At 36.3% G+C, this 20,604-nt stretch overlaps 1 protein-coding gene across 4 annotated transcripts in view; it reads right to left on the reverse strand.

The window, feature by feature from the left end:
- Positions 1-20,604, reverse strand: part of tmem132e (transmembrane protein 132E) — a 391,231-nt gene that overhangs the window by 40,505 nt on the left and 330,122 nt on the right. For all 4 annotated transcript variants that reach the window (XM_039778611.1, XM_039778612.1, XM_039778609.1 and 1 more), the window contains exons 4-5: positions 11,607-11,799; positions 566-709 (exon numbers count right to left, since the gene is read on the reverse strand). In XM_039778611.1, the coding sequence (XP_039634545.1) occupies positions 566-709; positions 11,607-11,799 (337 nt within the window). The remainder of the gene's footprint in view (positions 1-565; positions 710-11,606; positions 11,800-20,604) is intronic.

Genomic DNA, 20,604 nt, shown 5'->3' on the forward strand with positions numbered 1-20,604 from the left:
ACTTCACTGTACTGCCCACACAATTATGCAATCTGCATATAATGCAATATATTATGATTGCAATTGACTGGAGAAAATAACGGCCTCTAATGTGCTCTGCAAGTTGTTGTGATCCCACTTTAATTTATTCAATCAACCAACCAACAAGTCTTGATATTGTACTCTCAGCTTGGATTCCCTGTGAGCCTGGTGATTGTTCTCTGGAACCTGGGATACTGGTGTCATATCTGCCTGCATCACACTCAAATGAGCAACAAGAGATGCTGGGCTTTGCCCTACAGCACAGCAGGTGAGCCATGTCGCTTCCTTCTACTAACCTTTGTCACCATATTGATTTATACGTAGAGTTTTATTAAGATCCATTGATTTGATCTGAGGCATAAGGAAAGAATTAAATCATAAGTGCATATGGAGCAGCCCAAAATGAAGGTTTTATGCTTTCCTGATATTGTCAGTGTGGTGCTGGACCACTCTCCAGTATTAGTGGAAGAGTAAAGGGATTACATTTTCTAAATTGACATCTTCTCCCAGATACAGGGATTGAGTAAAATCAGATTCACTGTACCTTAACAATGTCTTCATTGGAGGACTTGCACTGCACAAAGGCTGAGACATCAGTGACCGCTCCATTCATCTCTATGGAAACCATTTTGACAGGAATGGCCACAGTGCGTCCGGTCAGAATGGCCGTGTTGATAATCTCAGTGTCCTACAGAGAGAGAGAAAATAGACATGCTATCATTAAACAGTGAAAGGTAGAAAGTGTTTTTTTTCTTATATGATATTTCATCAGCATTACCACATTTCACACCATTACCACCAGGGCTCCTGTGCCTCACATGTGAAACTCTCAGTGGCAGACCAGAACTCATTTTACTGAGACGTCAATTAACATTTTCATTTCAAGGAAGCTGTCAGCTGTATGCTGGTGAGCAACAGGAAGGAACTGAAATAAGTAAGAATCTTAGCCTTTATCATACTGGGAGACTCATTCCTAATATGGTCCTTCTGGGTAAATCACAGCATCAAGCTTGAAGTTCAGGCCACATTTGAAAAATGGCATTTACTGTACCCATTCACAGGATCTGATGCAACTATTCATTGTGTTACTTTAAGTTGAGCACATAGGTGGAAATTGGACTTGGATGTTGGAAGAGATGGATTTTTGTCACAGCAGGAATCTCATTAGGGATGGATGATTCTTCAATTCAATTCAATTTTATTTATAGTATCAAATCATAAGAAGAGTTATCTCAAGACACTTTACAGATAGAGTAGGTTTAGATCACACTATAATTTACAAAGACCCAACAATTCCAGTAATTCCCCCAAGAGCAAGCATTTAGTGCGACAGTGGTGAGGAAAAACTTCCTTTTAGGCAGAAACCTCGGACAGACCCAGGCTCTTGGTGGGCGGTGTCTGACGGTGCCGGTTGGGGGTATGATTATAGTAACAATAAAGATAATGGAACTATGACTAGAAATAGTTGTAGTAATCTTATCTTATCAGAAATGTCTACATTGACTCTGGAAAATGCAACACAAGGTGTTACAGTCACCATAATGTGTAAGAGCAAACTGTTCTGTTAATATGAGGAAGTATGATGAACACAAATACCTAAAATATTGTTTTTGTCATGTTTTCATCCATTTACAAAATTCTGTTTTAACCAGGTATGCTTAGTGTACCTCCATTATGTATTTTCCTTGCTAAGCACTTCACTCAGGAAGCTGTATTATTATATACGTTTGAAAATTAATGTATAAAAAATTAATTTGGTTTTAATTGGGCCAAATAATACGGAGCACCAGAAGTGACATGGAGGAAAAAAATTAAAAAAATAAAAACGTGATGGGGACAAACGCTCACTATACTTTTGCGAGATGTTGACGAGATAGAGTTTTATTTGCGAGATCTCGCAAATCCAACCAACAATAAGGCTAACCTTAGTAGCTAGTGCTAGCTACTAGCTAGCGTAGGGTTACCAGACGTCCCAGTTTGACCGGGACAGTCCCGATTTTGAATTTGCGTGTCCCAAGCCTGTCGGGACGCTAAAATGTCCCAGTTTACACCAACCACAATGAAATTGTCCCGTTTGTCAGCGATTACATAGCCGATGTGGTCTTATTATAGCCTGATCATTAACTAAACCCATGTAGAAAGACTAATAAAGTGCCCAGCAGCCAGTGTTACAATGTATATTTGTAAACATTGTTGCAATGCCTCTTCTTATCTGTCTCGTTTTAACCAGTATCTCCAGGATTTCGCTGCCTTTTTTGAGATTGTTGCAGCCCAAAATGCCTGATTTTGTGGGAGTTTTTTTTTTTTTTTTAATTGCGATAAAAGGAAGGAGGAACCGCATGACCATTCCCACCTTAAAGGCACTACTCGTCACACGGGACAATTTTGCTGACACCTGTGCGGAATTTCACAGTAGGCTTTCAGCCAACAAATATATTCTTGAGCAAATTCACTCTAACAAATATGCGAATGAATGTTTCCAATAGGGAAGCTATTCTATCAAATGAGATTACATTTGTGTGTGTGTTGTTGGTTAGAATAACACTGGTAACACTAAGGGTACATGAATTATCATGAATTCATGCATGAATTAATTGACGTATGTATTATTATGCATTATGTAATTAATGATTTATGTATTACTGCATTCCTTTATATCCCATGAATCATCAGGAATTGACGTGTTCATAGTCATTCGTGAACTCGTACATGAACAACACAACTAAAGCATTAGGTACGTGGGCACATCGTTATGAATTCTGATTTATTAAGTATGATCATCATTATTTATTTTTCTGCAAAAAAATGTGGTCATCACTGAGCAAATTCTGATTTGAACACAACTTACACCTTATCTAATGCTTTAGCTGATGTGTTGTTCATGCATGAGGTCATGAATGAGAGGCTATGAACTCAATGTCTTTTAAGATTATTTCTTAGATATGTAGGCTACATACCAAGAAAATTCATGAATATTAACTGACATACCCCATTATGTTGTAAGCAGTAGGCCTACGTGTGCTGTTAGCAAAATTGTGTCTAATCTGTCTGTGTCTACGTCTGACCTGGGCTGGCACATGTTCACGTTAAAAAGCGTATGCGTGCACGAGCACTACGGTCACGCGCAAAGTGTCCCGGTTTTAGTTCCGGGAAATCTGGTCGACCTTAGCTAGCGCTAGCTAGTGTCTAGCTAGTGGCATGACATAATGATTACATCTCCTCCAAAGTGAAGTGTTATAAAGAACATTGTCGTTGACTGTTGATGTCAATGAATGCAGGCTAACCTTAGTAGCTAGCGCAAGTTTGTGTTGTCGTAGCAACCGGTAGCAACATGCGCGTTCATGAGCTTCTCTCTCGTGTCTCTTACAAGTATAGTGCGAACTCATGGACTCGTCGTTCCATTGTATAAAATATTCACTAACGTTAAACGTGTTTTCGTTGTTCCTGATCGTTCCCCTGATCATTATGTCGTGCTACTTTGTTTTTTCAATAGCACATAATTAAAACTTCTGAATATCAAGTGGGATCAAATGATGGATCTGGCTAGCTGTACCCACTAATAAATATAATCCTTAAATTGTGATAAACAAGGCCAACATTGTCATCCCATCTGCGTTTTTATTTTGAATGTACTGAAATACAAACAGCCAATTAAAATACACACCAGGCCTTCAGTTGAAGTTTGAATCAATTCATTATTTTTTTGCAGATCATGTAAGCTGCAAGAGGGTTTTCTCATGTGTGGTGCAAAATTAGCCCGGGAGAGAGACTGAGCATTTTTAAATTTCTGCCCCGACACTTAAAGTCTTAATAAGAGTGTAGAGCATGGAGTATGGGACTTTCTTCCCCCACTAGTTTCTCATGGCTCAAGGCCCAGAATTGTTTATGCATTGAGGGAATTATACACAGACTCTATTCTACTCTGTCTAGCCTTAAGCAAATAACAAAAGTAGTCAGTGCTGAAGTGTCCTTTGGCATGACCCTTTACCTCTGACAGTGACAAAACAGCAAAGCTAACTAAGGTGCAAAGATGTAGCGAGAATCTAAAGATTACATTTGAAACCTTTTCATTTATTTTATTTGACCAGGTAAGCTTGAGGTCAAACACATCTTTTACATGGAAGACCTGGCTGACAGCATATATACAAAAAGGAGAAAGATTACGCATAAGAGCATAGAGCAAATACATAAACCCACTAAAACCCACATGTGAAGCAAAATCTATGTCAATATGATTGGTAGTAACTGAGGCTATTACCAGTAGAGTCATTTGCCATGGACCTTTGCAGCTTTGTCAAATGGCTGGAGCTGAAAATATTAAAGTTTTTTGTCCCATTTGAGCAGAACAACTTGCAATATGAAATGGTGGCTGACACATTTTTATTTTAAAAGGTGACAAAATTGTTAAAAAATATAGTGAAGAAGTGAAATGTGCAGCTACTTTCAGATAATAATGAATATGTAATGTAATCTAAATTGCCAGGGCCAGAAGGTTTTTGTGTATCTAGTTTTGACAATGTTAAAAATTCAACATAGCAGGATCTGTCTGAAACATTACAACATGTCCTCTATACTGCATGTTCTGGAATAAAAAATATGATTTCTGAGGCTGAAGCTCCGACAGAGCTCCTTTCAGTAAGTCCAATCGGAGCATCACAAGTCCTCATTATTTGTTGCTAATAATCTATATTTTGAGAATCCTTTGAAAATGGTCTGAAACGTCAGTGTGTCTGATGCCAATTACATCACCCAGAATATATTATCATTTGTTTTGTCAGAGTATAAAATTTATTTATTCTGACTGAACTCCATCTAATTCTATGAGTCTTTTATTTGCAATCATAAAGCAAACTCTGTTACAAAACAAAAAAATCCAGTATTTCAGTTAAATTAGTGTTTGCTACTACAGATAGGAAGAGCAGCTTTGTTTGTATTTTTTAGGGTTTATGAAACGTGGCCAATTTATGGGAAGCAAAGCAAAGCAGACCTCTGTGGATAATTGACTGGACTCTAGGGCGAAATCCTAATTGAAAGACATCATCCCTAAGCTCTACTTGCTGTTTTGGCATCTGGTAAGCATTACACTACACAAGACACTTTACAATTACATGTGTGCTACTTTGGGAAAACTAATTATGCTTACCTGAATTCAGCTTGGAACAAAAATCAGTCAACACAACAGAGCTATCATTTCACTTAATTACTATGTTCTCTATGAAGCATCAACACCGTTGTTAGATACCAAGTTTAATGGCAATGCAAAAATGTTGTAATTTTACAAAAATAAATTGGTATATTTTGGCTGCATTGAATGTATTTTAACAGGGCAGTATAAAATAAAGCACTTGCCAGCACTTTTAGCAGGGATATTGAGATATGAGCATTTTTTTCACTTTACATTAATTGTCTTTGACAAAAATCATAGTAGATCCAACTAGGATAACATATAAGATATACAATGGGGAAATGTCCAAAGATTCAAACTTCCTTTGATTCATGTAAACATTTACATACATTTTGCTGTATGTGTATCTACATGAATACACACGTAAAAATGTGATGTATGACTTTAAGCTGTGGGGTTTGTGCCACACAAATCTTTTTTTTTTATTTAACATCTGGTAGCTACTGGGGCGCAGAGCAGCTAATGGAGTTTTGAAATCTGGCATAACACCTGCTGTGCATCATCCTTCCTGTTTTCTTGCCTCTTCAGCTCTATTCACTCAAAGTAATAAGAATGTCCTGGGAAAGAGGGCTTGGATGGCTTGATGTAAACAGTGGTCAAAATCTGTGACAATTCTCAGGGTTGATTCAACTTTACCATTCTGGAATTGTTTCTCCTTCTACATTGTAAACTTACTGGTAATTACACACCTTTCTCCCTCTTTCCTCCCCTTATTTGCAGCAGGTCAACTGTAGTTGGCACACAATCTGTGGTCTGCCAACCATAGAAACTCTCTTCTTCATTCTCTTTATTGTCGATTTACCAGACGTTTTTCCTTATCTTTTATCTTTCCTTCTTTACACGTTCCTCAGTCAAAAGTTGCTGTAAGGGTCCATCCTAGACCTTCGTCTCTGCTGATTTGTTACACAAAATGCATCCTGTTTGTATTTGGAGACAGAACCTCCCACCTGTTTCAGCGGATTTCTGAAAGTGCATATCTGTTCTACAAGCTCTCAGTGGGTGTATGACACAGCTGAAAAGTGTTGGACGGTTTGCATCCACTGCTCGCTTCCACATCTGCAGTCTGTCCAACTGTCTTTTGTTACACTGTTTTTTTTCCTATGCCTCCTTTCCTTGAAAGGCTTTAGTTCCTTGACCTGAGCAACACAGACATGCTCATTAAAAGGCCCTTGAGACAGATTGGCTGATTTATGAGTACAATGTGCCAATTACAGTACATTCGGAACATTAAAACATCACTTTTGTACTTCAGTGTCGTACTGTATTTTTTTTCAGTGCTAAGAGATAAGCACCTGCTGCTGGGTCGAAATCCAGACTGGCAACTCAACTTTCATAGCCACAACAGCAGCTTTTGCGGTTCTTCCCTTTAACAATTTAACAATTGGATTATTCACATCACACAAAAATAGCCTTGAGGCCTGTTCAAAGCACAATATGCAGGAGAGGTTAAACATAACTGCAATAACAAACAACTGCAACTAAGGAAAGCACAAAAGCACCACTGTCAGTGTTCATTTTCTTCCCAGATATTGTAAAGACCGAAGTCACTCTTTCAATTTGGAAAACAAACATTTTGAGAGTTAGTTATTAACTGTGACGTAATGTTATGTCAAGATGAACTCCAGTGGGTTATAATCAAAAGGCAAACAAATAACATTATAAACAACAATTAAAGGGGCTGTATTCGAAATATTCAAAATACTGAAGAAAAAAAAAAAAGGTGGGCTGGGATTGCCTCAACACAGCTCTCACTAGACACAGTTCCCCAATATGTGAAATCCCTATGTTTTTTCACGGCCACATGCACTAACATGCATGCGTGGCCGGACTGGCTATCAAAACAATGAACAGAGTAACTCGGGTTACAACACACACAGAGGGACTCAGTGTGACTTCATTCTATGCTCAGGATTTCTCCACTATATCTTTACATAGCAAATATGTGTATGCTTTGAATGTCAAGTACTGCCCCTTTAATAATATATTCAGAAGAAGGCATTCATTCATGCTATTTTCCCAACCTGATCTTTACGCAACTTACATCACTTGGATAAAGCTCAATATGATTATAAATTATACATTTAAATCTATCTCAGGAGGGTGAGTTAAGTAATTTCTGAAATTTTTAATTGTACATCACACAACTTTGTCACTACACACCAAGCCATTAAGATTCTCAACTACCTGCCATGATGATAAAGTCAGACTGTTCCGTTTGCTCTGAAAAGACCAGCTGTTTACTCTTCATCAATCGTGTATGATGGGGTGTTACCATTGTTTAACTTCTGGAACGTCCACTTTTTCTATTGATATAATTTACAATCCAAATTAGTCACCACAACTGAAATGATGGATTAAACCTCATCTTCCAAGGTGACCACAGGTGGCCGAGCTGCAGGATCAAACTCCTTGAAAATCATTGCCGGATGATTAAAGTTTTTAGGGTTAGTCTGACTCAGAATTCCTCTCTTTTTAGCCCTTCACTTAGCATTCTGACAATGTCAATCAATCAATTTATTTTGTCACATAAAATCATGGAGGTACAATTTCAGTGAAATGTTATCTCATCAATTGAAATGTTGCCCCATCAGCTTCATCATCATGCATTAATTTATTATAAAGCCAACCAGTCCTCCAAACCATATGACGATATAGGTTGTTTATTCCTACCCTCTAATACAACTCACAGGAGTGTTTCATTAATTAGCATCCCTAGAAGTGGCAGGAAATACGACCCATGGGAACGGTTGCGTTTTAAGTCGTTAACATTGTGAAACGGTCTCAGTTACCTTGAGGCACAAAAATGTATCCATAGATCTACCTACCAAGTAATATAGAGTGCAGAGGTGGCAGGCAGCTACAGAAAAAAACACCAACAGTTCCTGCCATATTGCTTCAGAATGCACATTTTACAAGGGAAAGTCACATAGACAGAAATCTAATTTTGCTGCAGAGCTAAACACATCAGGGTACAAAACAAGGCAGGTCCACTTTATTTATATAGCACATTTCAGCAACAAGGCATAAAAGATGCATGCTAATCCCAAATTTCAAGGGAACCAGAGATGTGGAGTGAACCTTATCTTACAACAGATGTGCAGCACAGACAAACAAACTGAAGCTCAAGTATATTGGCACCTTAAGTGAAGAAAAGTTGCAACTATGCAAATAGATGTCAGTGAACGTGCTACTGACCGAACACCTCACTGTTCTTGTAGAGCCTCAGAGCTGCAATAACGACCTTTGCCCACCAGGAAAACTGCAATGCGCTGTAGAAACACCCACTCATTTGCATTCAGCAACTGCTGGACATCTACTCCTTCTCACCACCTGCATCCTTTCTTCTATGATATTTACCACGCACAGTACATTTGAATGAGCAAATACCATTAGGGTTTGGACTCGTTTCACTGCCCTTCACTTAAACAGGTGAGTGAAGCAAGATCACAAGCGCGGAAGAAGTCAGGGAAGGCAGGTACTCAGCAACTCTTGCTTGATTCATTTCCTTTTGTTCCCATAATCCGTTTACTACCCTCACTAATGGCCCCTTTCCCAAGGCAAGAAGAAGAGCCCCAATTAAAAGAGCAATGTGTCAGGATTGGTTGACTTTCTTAACAATCAGCAAGCCATTGCAGAGACTACAAATGTTGATTAGATTTACTTAATCTCTGACAATCTGTCAATATTATTTATTTATTATATATTTACATAATATCATCTATACATCATATTTTCTTACATACAACTGCACGCTATCATTATTAGATTAGGATATTTAAAGTGGCCATATTATGCTCATTTTCAGGTTTATAATTGTAATTTGAGATTGTATTAGAATAGGTTTACATGGTTTAATTGTCAAAAAACACCATATTTTTGTTGTACTGCACATTTCTGCAGCTCCTCTTTTCACCCTGTGTTCAGGTCTCTGTTTTAGCTACAGAGTGAGACCTCTCAACTTCTGTAAGATCTTTGTTGTCAGTCGCACATGCGCAGTAGCTAGGTAAGGATTACATGAGCTAGCTGACCGTTTCTCCAACTTCGGCCTGTACAAGGCAGGATTAGCCGGGAGACTTCTTCTAACCGAGGGCGCACTTCCAACTTTGCGTGGAATACATGCAGAACAAGGACATGTAAGTAGTTCTATACAATTTATTTTGTAGATTAGGGTGAATTTGTGTATGTTGTAGCCAGTGTTTGGAATAACGCCGTTATTTTTTCAGTAACGGGGTAATCTAACTAATTACTTTTCCCGTCGTTACAACGCCGGTAACGTTACTGGACGTTAAATGCGGTGCGTTACTATGCATTGATTGAATAAACTGTGTAATCCGAACGCAATCCTGGCTCACAGCTAGTGAGGAGGCGGGTTAATAACGAGGTAAGCGATTATGATTGGCTAAGGCAGAGTCATGTTTCCTGGTAGCCAATCAGAGCCAGTCTTTTTACACACATGCCAGCACACGTGCCACACACACACACACACAACAGCTAAACAGATTCAGCAGAGATGGCGAGTCAGGAGAAATCCGATGAAAAGTTGGCATTTTCAAAGTGGAGATATAAGCACTACTTCAAATTCATTGTGGTCAAAGGCAAGAACGTGCATGTAATGTGTACATTATGTCCAGGAGCGAAGACTTTGTTGACATCCGTTGTAAGCAACACTAATTTAATCAAGCATCTCACAACGACACGCATCTGCAAAGCTAGTGGCCAAAACCACCTGTACCTCCACCACAGATGATAGCTCGCCATCCACTAGCAAAGAAGGACTCGGAGCAAAGTCCTCCAAGCAGCAAAAGCTAGATCTTTCTGCCTCACAACAAAAACCTATGACACAGGCTGAAGTCAACCGTATGACAGGCAGGTATGTTGTTAAAAGTATATGTGTCATATAAGTTTATATGGTGTAACGGTTTACTTTTCTTACAAAGCTAATACTTGAAGTGCAGGATAAATCTCTTGCTGTCTGTTGACGTGCAATAAATATTGAAAGTTATGTACGTTAAACACTTGTCTGTTCTACTCATTTCAACGGAATTGTGAAAACTGCTAAAAAAAATCCAAATTCTTTGACATATAGCAACTTTTTTTTTTTAAGTAACGCAAATAGTTACTTTCCCTGGTAACAAGTTACTTTTATTATATAGTAATTCAGTTACTAACTCAGTTACTTTTTTGAACAAGTAGTGAGTAACTATATTTTTAAAGTAACGTTCCCGACACTGGTTGTAGCAGTGTTTTGCCATTGAGAACGAGCTAGCATGCTAACGGTTAGCCCCCTAGGCCCCTCGTTTCGGCTAGTAACGTAGAAAGCCGTGCAGATTTTGAACAGCTCACCCGGAGACTGAAGGCAGGAAACATTCAAAAAACGTATCTCACTCAAAACAACATAATGTTTTTTTTTTTCAAAGTTTGTATGCGTGTGGAAGCACCATAGACACAAAATAACACCCCAAATCCCAGAAAAAGTGTTTTTTCATAATATGGACACTTTAAAGTTTTAGTGTAGATAAATTGGCCCTCATAAGATTCCTGATGCAATGGGAAGTCCTGTGTTGAAGGAAAGGAAGCATTATTACTGTACAGACCTCAGATTATGAAAAACACAGTTTGCAGGATAAAAAAAAAAAGTTTGCTTTACATTTACACCGTCACAATCTACACAAACTCAAACAGGTTTTGGGGCTATTATGACGTCTTGAGCTGAGCCGCAGGAACTGGATATAGCCCTATTCATTCATTCATTCGGTTTTGAAGGACCAGTAACTTTCCAACACACTCCAATACTTATTTTAGTTTAAGCCTACAGTAGGAGTGTGCACTGTGCAGCTGTTTAAGAAAAAATTGTAGGAAAAACACTGTACATTTAAAGTAATAATTTCACATAAGCCTTGACTAACAGACAACATTTCTCAGCTACGAAGTTTTAACCTTTAAAGAAACCGACCCGGTATATCAAACCTTTGTGTGGCTGCTTGTTCTGTGTAGCCACACAATGGGTAGTGTAGTATTTCACAAAGAACAAGGCTTATATGAGATCAGACCTGCTGACGGCATATGTCATTATGCCTTCTGACAGCTCATTGATCATCTATCTTACATTTTAAAAGCTGTAGGCATTTCAGTTCTGGTGTTTTTTTGTTTTTCAACAAGTCTTAACATGATTAATACGGAAGAGGATTAAAGTCAGAATTCTAAGAATAAAGTCAGAATTCTGAGATTACACTCAGAACTCAAAACATTTTTCACATGTGGCCCTCATCCTCATCCGTAGACTAAGGATCTGAGGTAGTAAGATGATTTTAAATAACGATAAATAATCATTAGAAATCAATTCAATAAATTAATTTAATACTTATCAAGTCTATATGAATCTGGCTATCCTGCCACTCACCATGGCCAGAGGGATGATGGCCTGAATATCTCGCTGCACCACTGTCAACTCCGTCACAACCTTCTCTGAATCGGGAGGTGGATTTTGGCCCTTGTAGTCAATGTTCCAGTTGATCCTTCTGGTCACCGAGAGGCTGGTGAAGTTCTCCATCTCGAAATCCAACTGCATCACCTCGACATTACCCAATACATCCCTGCCAGACCATAAAAACACAAAAAAAAACTAATTAAATTTAATTAAAATTTCATTTAAAATGAATAAAAAAAAAGCCCAAATGTCAGTTACAGCAACATATTCATGAAAAACACAAAATAACAACAAACACTGCCACTGCATACGTTTTGGAAATTTAATTGTGGACTGCAAAAGTTTTTTACTGATAAAGAACAAATACTAAAATAAATCATCTGACAAGTATCTACTTGTCTCGAAAGCTTCTGGCTGCAGTGCTTTACATGTTGAAGCCTTAATGAATACATTATGTCTTTTTTCAACTATCAGTTTTTTAAATTATCAAACATGCCATTTAATGAGCTGTCGACACATTGCTCTGCAGTTATTTTTAAAGTTACCCCTAAGTTGAAAAAAGACATAATGTATTCATTAAGGCTTCAACATGTAAAGCACTGCAGCCAGAAGCTTTCGAGACAAGTAGATACTTGTCAGATTATGTATTTTAGTATTTGTTCTTTATTCAATTTTTATATTCTACATCTGCATATCTGAAGTGTCTTTTTTGTGGAACATGAAATACATAAACAGGAACAGGCAGCATTATAAGTGCCTTGCTAAAAAATTTTATCCTTCTTTTTTTTTTTTTTTTTCTTAATTTAAACCAAAAAAAAAAAAAAAAAAAAAAAAAATTTTTTTTTTAAAAAAAAAAAAAAAAAAAAAAAAAAAAAAAAAAAAAAAAAAAAAAAAAATATTTAAAAATTTAAAAAAATTTAAAAAAAAAAAAAAAATAAAAAAAAAAAAAAAAAAATAAATAAAAAATTAAATTAATAATATATTTAATAATTTAAAGATAAAAAAAAAGTAAAAAATAAAATAAAAAAATAATAAAAATATTATAAATAAAAATTAAAAAAAAAAAAAATTAAAAAAAAAATAAAAAAAAAAAAAGAAAAAAGAGGAGAGAAAAAGAAAAGGAAATTAAAAAAAAAAAATTTAAATTTTAAATAATTAAAAAATTTGAATTAGAAGTAGAGAATAAAAAAAATATATTAAAATTAATAAAAATAAATTTTTATAAATTTTATTTTTTTTTATTTTTATTTTATGTTTTAAAATAAAAATTTAATAAATAAATATTATTAATTTAAAAAATATATTAATTTTTATAAAAAAATTAAATAAAATTAATAAAATTAATATTTATTTTATTTTAAATAATTTTTAATAATTTTTATTTTATTTTTAAAGAAAAAAAAAAAAAAAAAAAAAAAAAAAAAAAAAAAAAATAAGAAGGGGGGGGGAGGGGGTGAGGGGGGGGGGGTGAAGAAAATAAAAAAAAATGTAGTTTTAAAAAAAATTTAAAATTTTTTTTATTTTTTTAAAAAAAAATTTTAATTTTTTATTTTATAGTTTTGTTGGGAAAATTTAAAAAAAATAAATAAAAAAATTTTAAAAAATAAATTTTTTAATTTTTTTTTTTTTAAAATTTTTTGATTAGATAATGAGGGAGAATCTAAATTTTTTAATATTATAATCTCTACAGTAGGTAAAGGGGATTAAGATTTAGGACTTTTGAGGGGGGAGGGGGGGATTTGAAAACTTTTTTTGGAAATAGATTTTAAAAATTTTTTAAAATAATATTTTTAATTTTTTTTTTTTGTTTTTTTTTTTTTTTTCTAAATGAGCGGGAATTAAAAAAAATAAATAAACAATATTAAAATTGATTTATATATTTTATATTTAAAGTTATAAGGAAATAAAATTTTTAGTTTTAATATTATTATATTTTTTTTAAAATTTTTTTTTTTTTTAAATTTTTATTATTTTTTTTTATTTTTTTTATTAAAGTACATAACGTAGTTTGCACCTTCACAAAATAAAATCATAGCTTTATTGTCTTGTATTGAAATGACAGAAGAGCTGAATGTACTTTTAATATAGTTTTCCGATTGACCACAGTATTCTGGTTGGATCAATGAAATAATATAAAATGAGATTTCAGAATAAAAGCCAGTATCTAGCAGTTGGCTTCCGTTGGAGTGTAGTCAATGTTATGCATTCAGCAAATTTCATGTATAATGTCAGTCAAATTCACTGATGAAATGAATGTCCTAACATTCCATTCAGCTCCTTCAGTCCAATCGGTGGATCTCAGACTGACAAACCCAAGGCAGTTAACATGGCTGTAGGATGCTAAAGTTCACAGTGTGCTTGAGTTCCATGACTAGACAATTGACTGAAATTATACCATTCTTTACTTGCATAGATTTCATTACTTGATGTAAAAAATAAGCAGCAAAAGCAACCGTAGAGATATTCAGGTTTCGATGTAAACACTAAAGCTGTAAATTGACAATCCACCATTACTATTAGTGGGCTTTATGATTTTGTTGTCCAGCCATTATGATAAGTGGTTTCATGAATATACATGAATCATTCTCTCATGCCGCAATTTAATCCTTTAGTGCCATAATCCCTTTATAAACCGTTTTTTTTGTCTAGTCACAAACCCTGAATACGAAACGTTCCTTCTATAAAACTAAAAGGATTTGTAGACACCTGGATGAACCTTACTTGAAGCTAACTAATGACTTATTAATGCACCAAGCTAATATGTCTCTACATCTCATTTTGCACAGCTGAGATCAAAGTTACATTTCGCTCTGCCCACTGTCTTCCAAGGAGGTTTGTCTGAACCTCCCTGCTTTTCAGTACCCTTGGTGGTCGCCGTTTCCTATTCAAGCATTGGACCGGTCATCTTAAACAGCCTAAAATGGAGCAAAATCTACCAATCGAGCATTAGAGTTCATTCTTGCCCTTAGAAATAGCGGTTTAAAAAAATCATTCACTCAAGTCCACTTACTAGCTTTTGCTATGGCTTGAAGTTGAAAGCTCCAGAAAAAGCGAGCAAATGGCTCTTGAGTTAAGATAATTTTTTCATGTTATTTGTCATGTTATTTTGTCTGGAACCTGGAAAAGTGTTCACCGTAAATGTAAAATGTACGTTACTGAAACCATCTGTAAAACATTCACCGTCAATGTGTAATAATTTGTTTTCTTACATTATCCTGCCCTAGCAATTAAAGCAGGATTGAGGTTAATATGGTTTACCATTTTTACAGACTTTTCTAACACATCTAACTTGCTAAACTAGTATATGTATGCTTCTTTTATGTTTAATGTATGAAAAGACTGTAAGATGTTATGTTAAATTGACATTTGTGTAATGTGTGTGTTAAAAAAAAAAAGCTCTAAAATGAATAAATATTCCAGCAGTAAGCGCGACTGTGCAGCATTTTGCCATTCTTATTCAAGTTATGGTTACGTTTAGAAATCTCAAAGCACTTGGTTAAGGTTAGGGAAAGATGGTGATCTTGGTAAAATATTGGAAAAGTCAACGGTGACTCAAAGCACTGGACAGAATGCATTGACTTATTCAATATTTAACCAAAACCAACATCTTTAACTAACCTTACCCAAGTGTTGTAAGTGTTACAAAGCCTAAACCTAACAACACGTAGGACATAGTACGCAGCTTCAAAGTCCGACCATCCAGCCCAGCCTCCTCACTATGGCTTCCTGGTTTGGAAGACAGCAATCCAATTAAAAGTTGGCAAAGCAAGTTAGTCATATACAAATGTATTTTGTAGGTGACTGGGTTGGATTGTCTTGCTAATGCAACAGATAAAGCTTCATGTCAGACATCTCCCCCGATAATTAAGTTATTTGTGTTGTAATGAGAAAAAATCTAATCTGACGTGAGACTTATTTATTTTCCTGAACTTTTTTCAACTTATGCATGGGTCTGTTGTGAGACGCTAAAACTGATGAGAAGTGACAGTTTTCTAATGGCATCCCTGCCTACTTAGATGGAGTTATTACATGCAAGGGATTAGTCAGTGATTGCCTCTGAATGAAAGCAGTGTGCAGGTCTTGTCAATAAAACAATCACTGCACCTCAGTGATGCTAGCTAGCATTCTTCTTCTTTCTTAAGGCCAGGGTGTAGAGCTTGTGCAAGGGGATTGCAAATTTGGTTCTGCCTCTCACTTTCAAATAACCGTAATTGCAGTGGCTGCAGATTCCCTTCTGACCAATCAATAGCTTTTGGTACGTAACTTGATTGCTCTGATGGCCGTGCACATGAAATATTTGAGCATTCTCTCTTTTCTCTTCTCTGCAGTGCAAAGATACCAAAGACTTTACTATCGCAAACATGCTAGTGATGTAGAAGCGATAACAGCCCTCCTGTTGCGAAAATCCTGCTTGTTGGGTTTGTAATCCTCAGGTTCAACAAGCCTTACATGAAACCGTCTCACTGGTGGCGAAGGGGCAAATTAAATCTCTCTCCACCCGTGACGAGAAGCATCCCGCCCAAAACTTCACCTTCAGCTGAGAGTGAAGCGCTCACTGTCTGTCCTTCACAAAAGCAGAGAGCCATCCTACCATTCAGTCTGAGAGCCTTTTAATGAAAGCTGGATCAAACTATCTGTAAGAGCCTTCACCCACAAAAGGTTCCTCTCAGGAACATCATGATGAGATCTCAGCCTATTTGTCTCGACATCACTCACTGAAAACAAACACCCCCGTCTGTCTGTGACACACTTAAGCTGTCATCAATATGGCCCACTGGAGTGAGTACATGTACAGCCGCTCAATACAGTGTCTACTGCCACCACGCTGGGGGGAAAGAAAAATTATGTTCCCAATGCACTGATTTGGAATTTTTTAAATTGTAAAAATGTAGGCTAAAGCAGCTAAAAAAAAGGAGAAAAAATACATTTCTCCTTCACGTCATGCAATTAACCAGTTACATTTGACATTTTGACATGATTTTTGAGATCTGACTCAGAAGAACAGATTTAAAAAAAATATCACATCACTGTCTGTTTGCACAAGCTCTTAGCAGAATCCCTAATGATTGCGGTTTTAGATTTATATCTCTTACTCATTGCCTATAATAACAATAACCAAACAATAAGCAAAACCATGTCACTTAAATTAGTGAGCGTTTTCCTCTCCACAGTTCTAGTAGCTACTGTGTTACAGTATGTCTGATTACATTTCCTTAGGGCATGTCCATTGGATTATAGGGTGACCTTTTCATCAAAATACTAAATTATGCATGTGTTAGCTAATTAATGTCATTTGAGTCCAGTTCTTAAGGTTTCAGAGAAAAAAAGGAATTACCCCTCCACAAGGAAATGTTTTGGTGCTCGGTTCTTCATTATCTTCCATTATTAAAATGGGCAAGCAAGTAACATAACAATATTGTTGTTGATATTGATGTTGGAAATAAAGCCATATTCAAAAAGTAGTGGGCGGTAATATAAATGGCTCAAGAAAGTCCGGTCTTGTTTCCATCAAGTTAATGATGTTGGATCATGTCTGTATAACACAAAGTATATATTTTAAAAGCTGTAGCTTGGGGCTTTTTCAGAGCTCAGGAGGATTTCATTCTTTGATCAGAGGTCTGTTTGAACTGATTAACAGGGGAGAGTTCATTGGATCAAAGCACTGCAAGGCAAAGTTGCAACAACTGAAGAACAGAGATGGTGAACAGAGGGCTCAGAATGGTCCATGCTTAAGTCTATGATAGAAAGTCTAGAGCACTTGAGTCTATAACACTGATTTAAAAAAAAAGCATTTAAAGCTATTTTCCAATATACAATAAATAACTTATGGGCTCTGAAAAAGGAATGAAATATATCTGTCATCTTTAGCTGCTCTAATCCTGTAAAAACTCCCTCCAATCACTGCTCTATAGTCCTCCAGGTAACAGCGGTTTTCCTGCATTGAGGAATTGTTGGCGCCTCCCAAAGAGGTTTTAGCCAGCCCCAAAGGAAAGTCCCCAGTGCCAAAATGATAAGAATTGAGGGGAAAAAACAGCACTTCAAATCCTCTCCGACTGTGTTTAATAGCAATTTACCTATCAACAGTTGAAAAAGCAGAACATAAACTTAATAGGAGCGCTTATCTCAGTTTTACTGTCCAGAGTCAGGCTGTGCCGGACTCTCCCGGTGATTTTAACGGTGGTATTTTAATATTAATATTATTTTTTTAAGCAGTTTTGTTGATTGGGGTTTCATTTACTCAAGGATAATAGACATTTTTGTTTATCAAATTGTCAGAAATAATAGGCAAACGCATATAGATTTCTGTCAAATAAGCTAACAGACTCGTTGCCTTTACTGTACGCAAACTGATCATGCTTACTGTCGTGCGTTGTCAACCCCCCAAATCTTGCTAGCTTTTCAACATTACCAACCCTGCCTTAAAAGCAAAAGTTCAAAATTCGGGTGAGATCCACAACTAACCAAAACTCATCTTATAAATGATCGGTTATTACTCTTGTCCCGACTGTGACAATGGTAATGCCACAGCCATTTCAAGAACATTATTCATTTGGAATCCATTGGCCGTGATCAATAATGCATTGGTTCATGTGGCGTTATCAACGAGCTGCCGTTAGAATGGGACTGTTCCAGATGGAGGGTTACAGAAAAATAAATACGTTAAATAATTCCAACACTGACTAAAGAGTGATCTGATGAAGAGAAACTCCAAGATAAGAAAAGAATAATAAAGAGAGGAGAGTGATGAAGAGATCACCCTGAAGGGAAAACATCAGCTTCAAGTAATTTGGAGCAAACAAAGCCAGATGTTCAAACAGAAATGGTACTATGATTTATTCACCAATGAGATGCGAAATTATGCACGTGTGTGTAATTTGTCTTTTTTGGGGGAGAGGTGAGTATGTGTGTGTGTGTGTGTGTGTGTGTGTGTGTGTGTGTGTGTGTGTGTGTGTGTGTGTGTGTGTGTGTGTGGGGGGGGCTTTAAATAGTGAGCAGTTACTTCTTTGCTGCTTAAATCTTGCATAAAAAACATATGAATGAGAACATTTATTAAACTTAGAAAGCATATTAGATTTATGCTTATTACTGAATAGAATTGGGTAATTAGGGGAAGAACCGTCTTGAGAATGCATGTATTTTTGGGCTCATTACTGTAAAGTCTCGGAGTCTTATTAGGCTGCGGCAACTAGTTCAGTCCTGCAGTAAACGCTCATCCACTCAAACAAGAAAGACAAAAGGGTTGGGTATACTTTTTTTTGATAAAACAAAGAAGGTGCTGAAAATGTGATAATAACTATCCACAAGAACTCAGTGGATTCATTGTGAACCATTACAACACATGTAACATGAATTGCAGGTCTATATTTGTCAGTTTATTTTTGAAGAATTAAAGAAGCAATAGACCTTTGATTACCTTGTTTGATTACATTGGTAGGAAGTACATTTATTTGGGATATAATAGTCTGAAATATATGCCAAACACTATATTCTAAGTTACACAGAAATTTAGGAGAGGTTGTTATGCATAGGATAGGATAATATTGTTCTTACACTGCCCACAGACAACAAGTCCATGTTAAACTAAATAGGTTATGTGTCACTGCCGCCCAAAATAACTCTTAGGATAAGGATTTTCTGCTCCTCCACTTCTATGGTTAAAATCTGGTTAAAACCACTGTGTGTAGGACTGCAAAAAGTCCTGCTTTGGCGCCTCATAATAGTATCAGAATAAACACTTTGGCAGAATGCAATGCAATGCATGAAAAGAAACATCTGGAGCACCCAGATTTTCACTAGCACTTATTTCTCTACAAACACCAACTTATAATTTTAAAGACGCAACAATCACATAGAAATGTACACAGTGCGGCTTTAAGTTTAAGCATCTGATACTACATTAGGTTAGGAAAAGAAATCAGCGTTACCTCACCCTTCTTATTTATCTGGTGAAGTCAGTTCCCACAGCAAAGAATAGCATTACATGTTTCCACACATCACAAATTACTGGGGTGATATTTTGTTGGAAATTAATTACTTAAACCTTGAAATTCTGCTCCATTTTGATACGAATAAAGACTTCATGCAGACATTCAAACAACCTTAACTACAAGTACCGAACCAAGTTCACAACTTTACACTTCTTCAGAGGCATGAGTTGCTTTTTATATATAAAAAGATTTTATATAATATATAACTCATGTTCAATCAATTTGATGGCGATGAAGAATCAAAACATGAATTATTTCATGACTTTATAACTTCAGATGCGTATTGTTTGTCTTTTTGGCTTTAGGTGGCCACAGAATTTACTGGGTTTTTGACAAAATCCAGCATGACACATCTCTCTTTCCAAGCGACCCCCTAGTCAAGCGACCCCCTACTGAACATATCACACATGGTGACAGGGTGGCAAAGATTACATGACATGGGTCACTAAATATAGCAAGAAAGGCTGCCATGAAGGCGCTAAGAAGTAAACAAGAGAGGAAGGGTGGATTTCTTTTTCAGGTAAGGCCACTCTGTCCTCGCTGTTCTCTTTCTCCCAACCAAGGGAGTCCATAGGGATGCCAATATCTGGACCGGCAGTTGCTAATGTCTCCGAGGCTTGGTGATACCCAGCCTAACTCCCATTGCTTCAGTTCTTAATGAATTAAACGCATCACATATTGTGATTTATTATTGTACCTTTTAGGTTGCTTTTCCTCAGTGGGACTAGTTTAAAGGCAGGCCAAGCTGCACCATTTTAGTTCCTAAAAAACTGTGGATAAAGACTATGGAAAGAAATGTTGCTGTACTTTTAAAATATAACTTTTCACTTTCCAATTTCCAATTCACCTCTATTGTATCGGAGTGTAGAGAGATATCCAAAATCAAAAATCTATCTCCCTGGCTTCATACCACTAGCTGACTCTACATGTCCATGCTGATATTCCTTAACAAATAGGCTCTACAGCATTTACTGTAGACTACT

The sequence above is a fragment of the Perca fluviatilis genome, chromosome 16 (assembly GCF_010015445.1).
Source record: "Perca fluviatilis chromosome 16, GENO_Pfluv_1.0, whole genome shotgun sequence".
NCBI classification, from domain to species: Eukaryota; Metazoa; Chordata; class Actinopteri; order Perciformes; family Percidae; genus Perca; species Perca fluviatilis.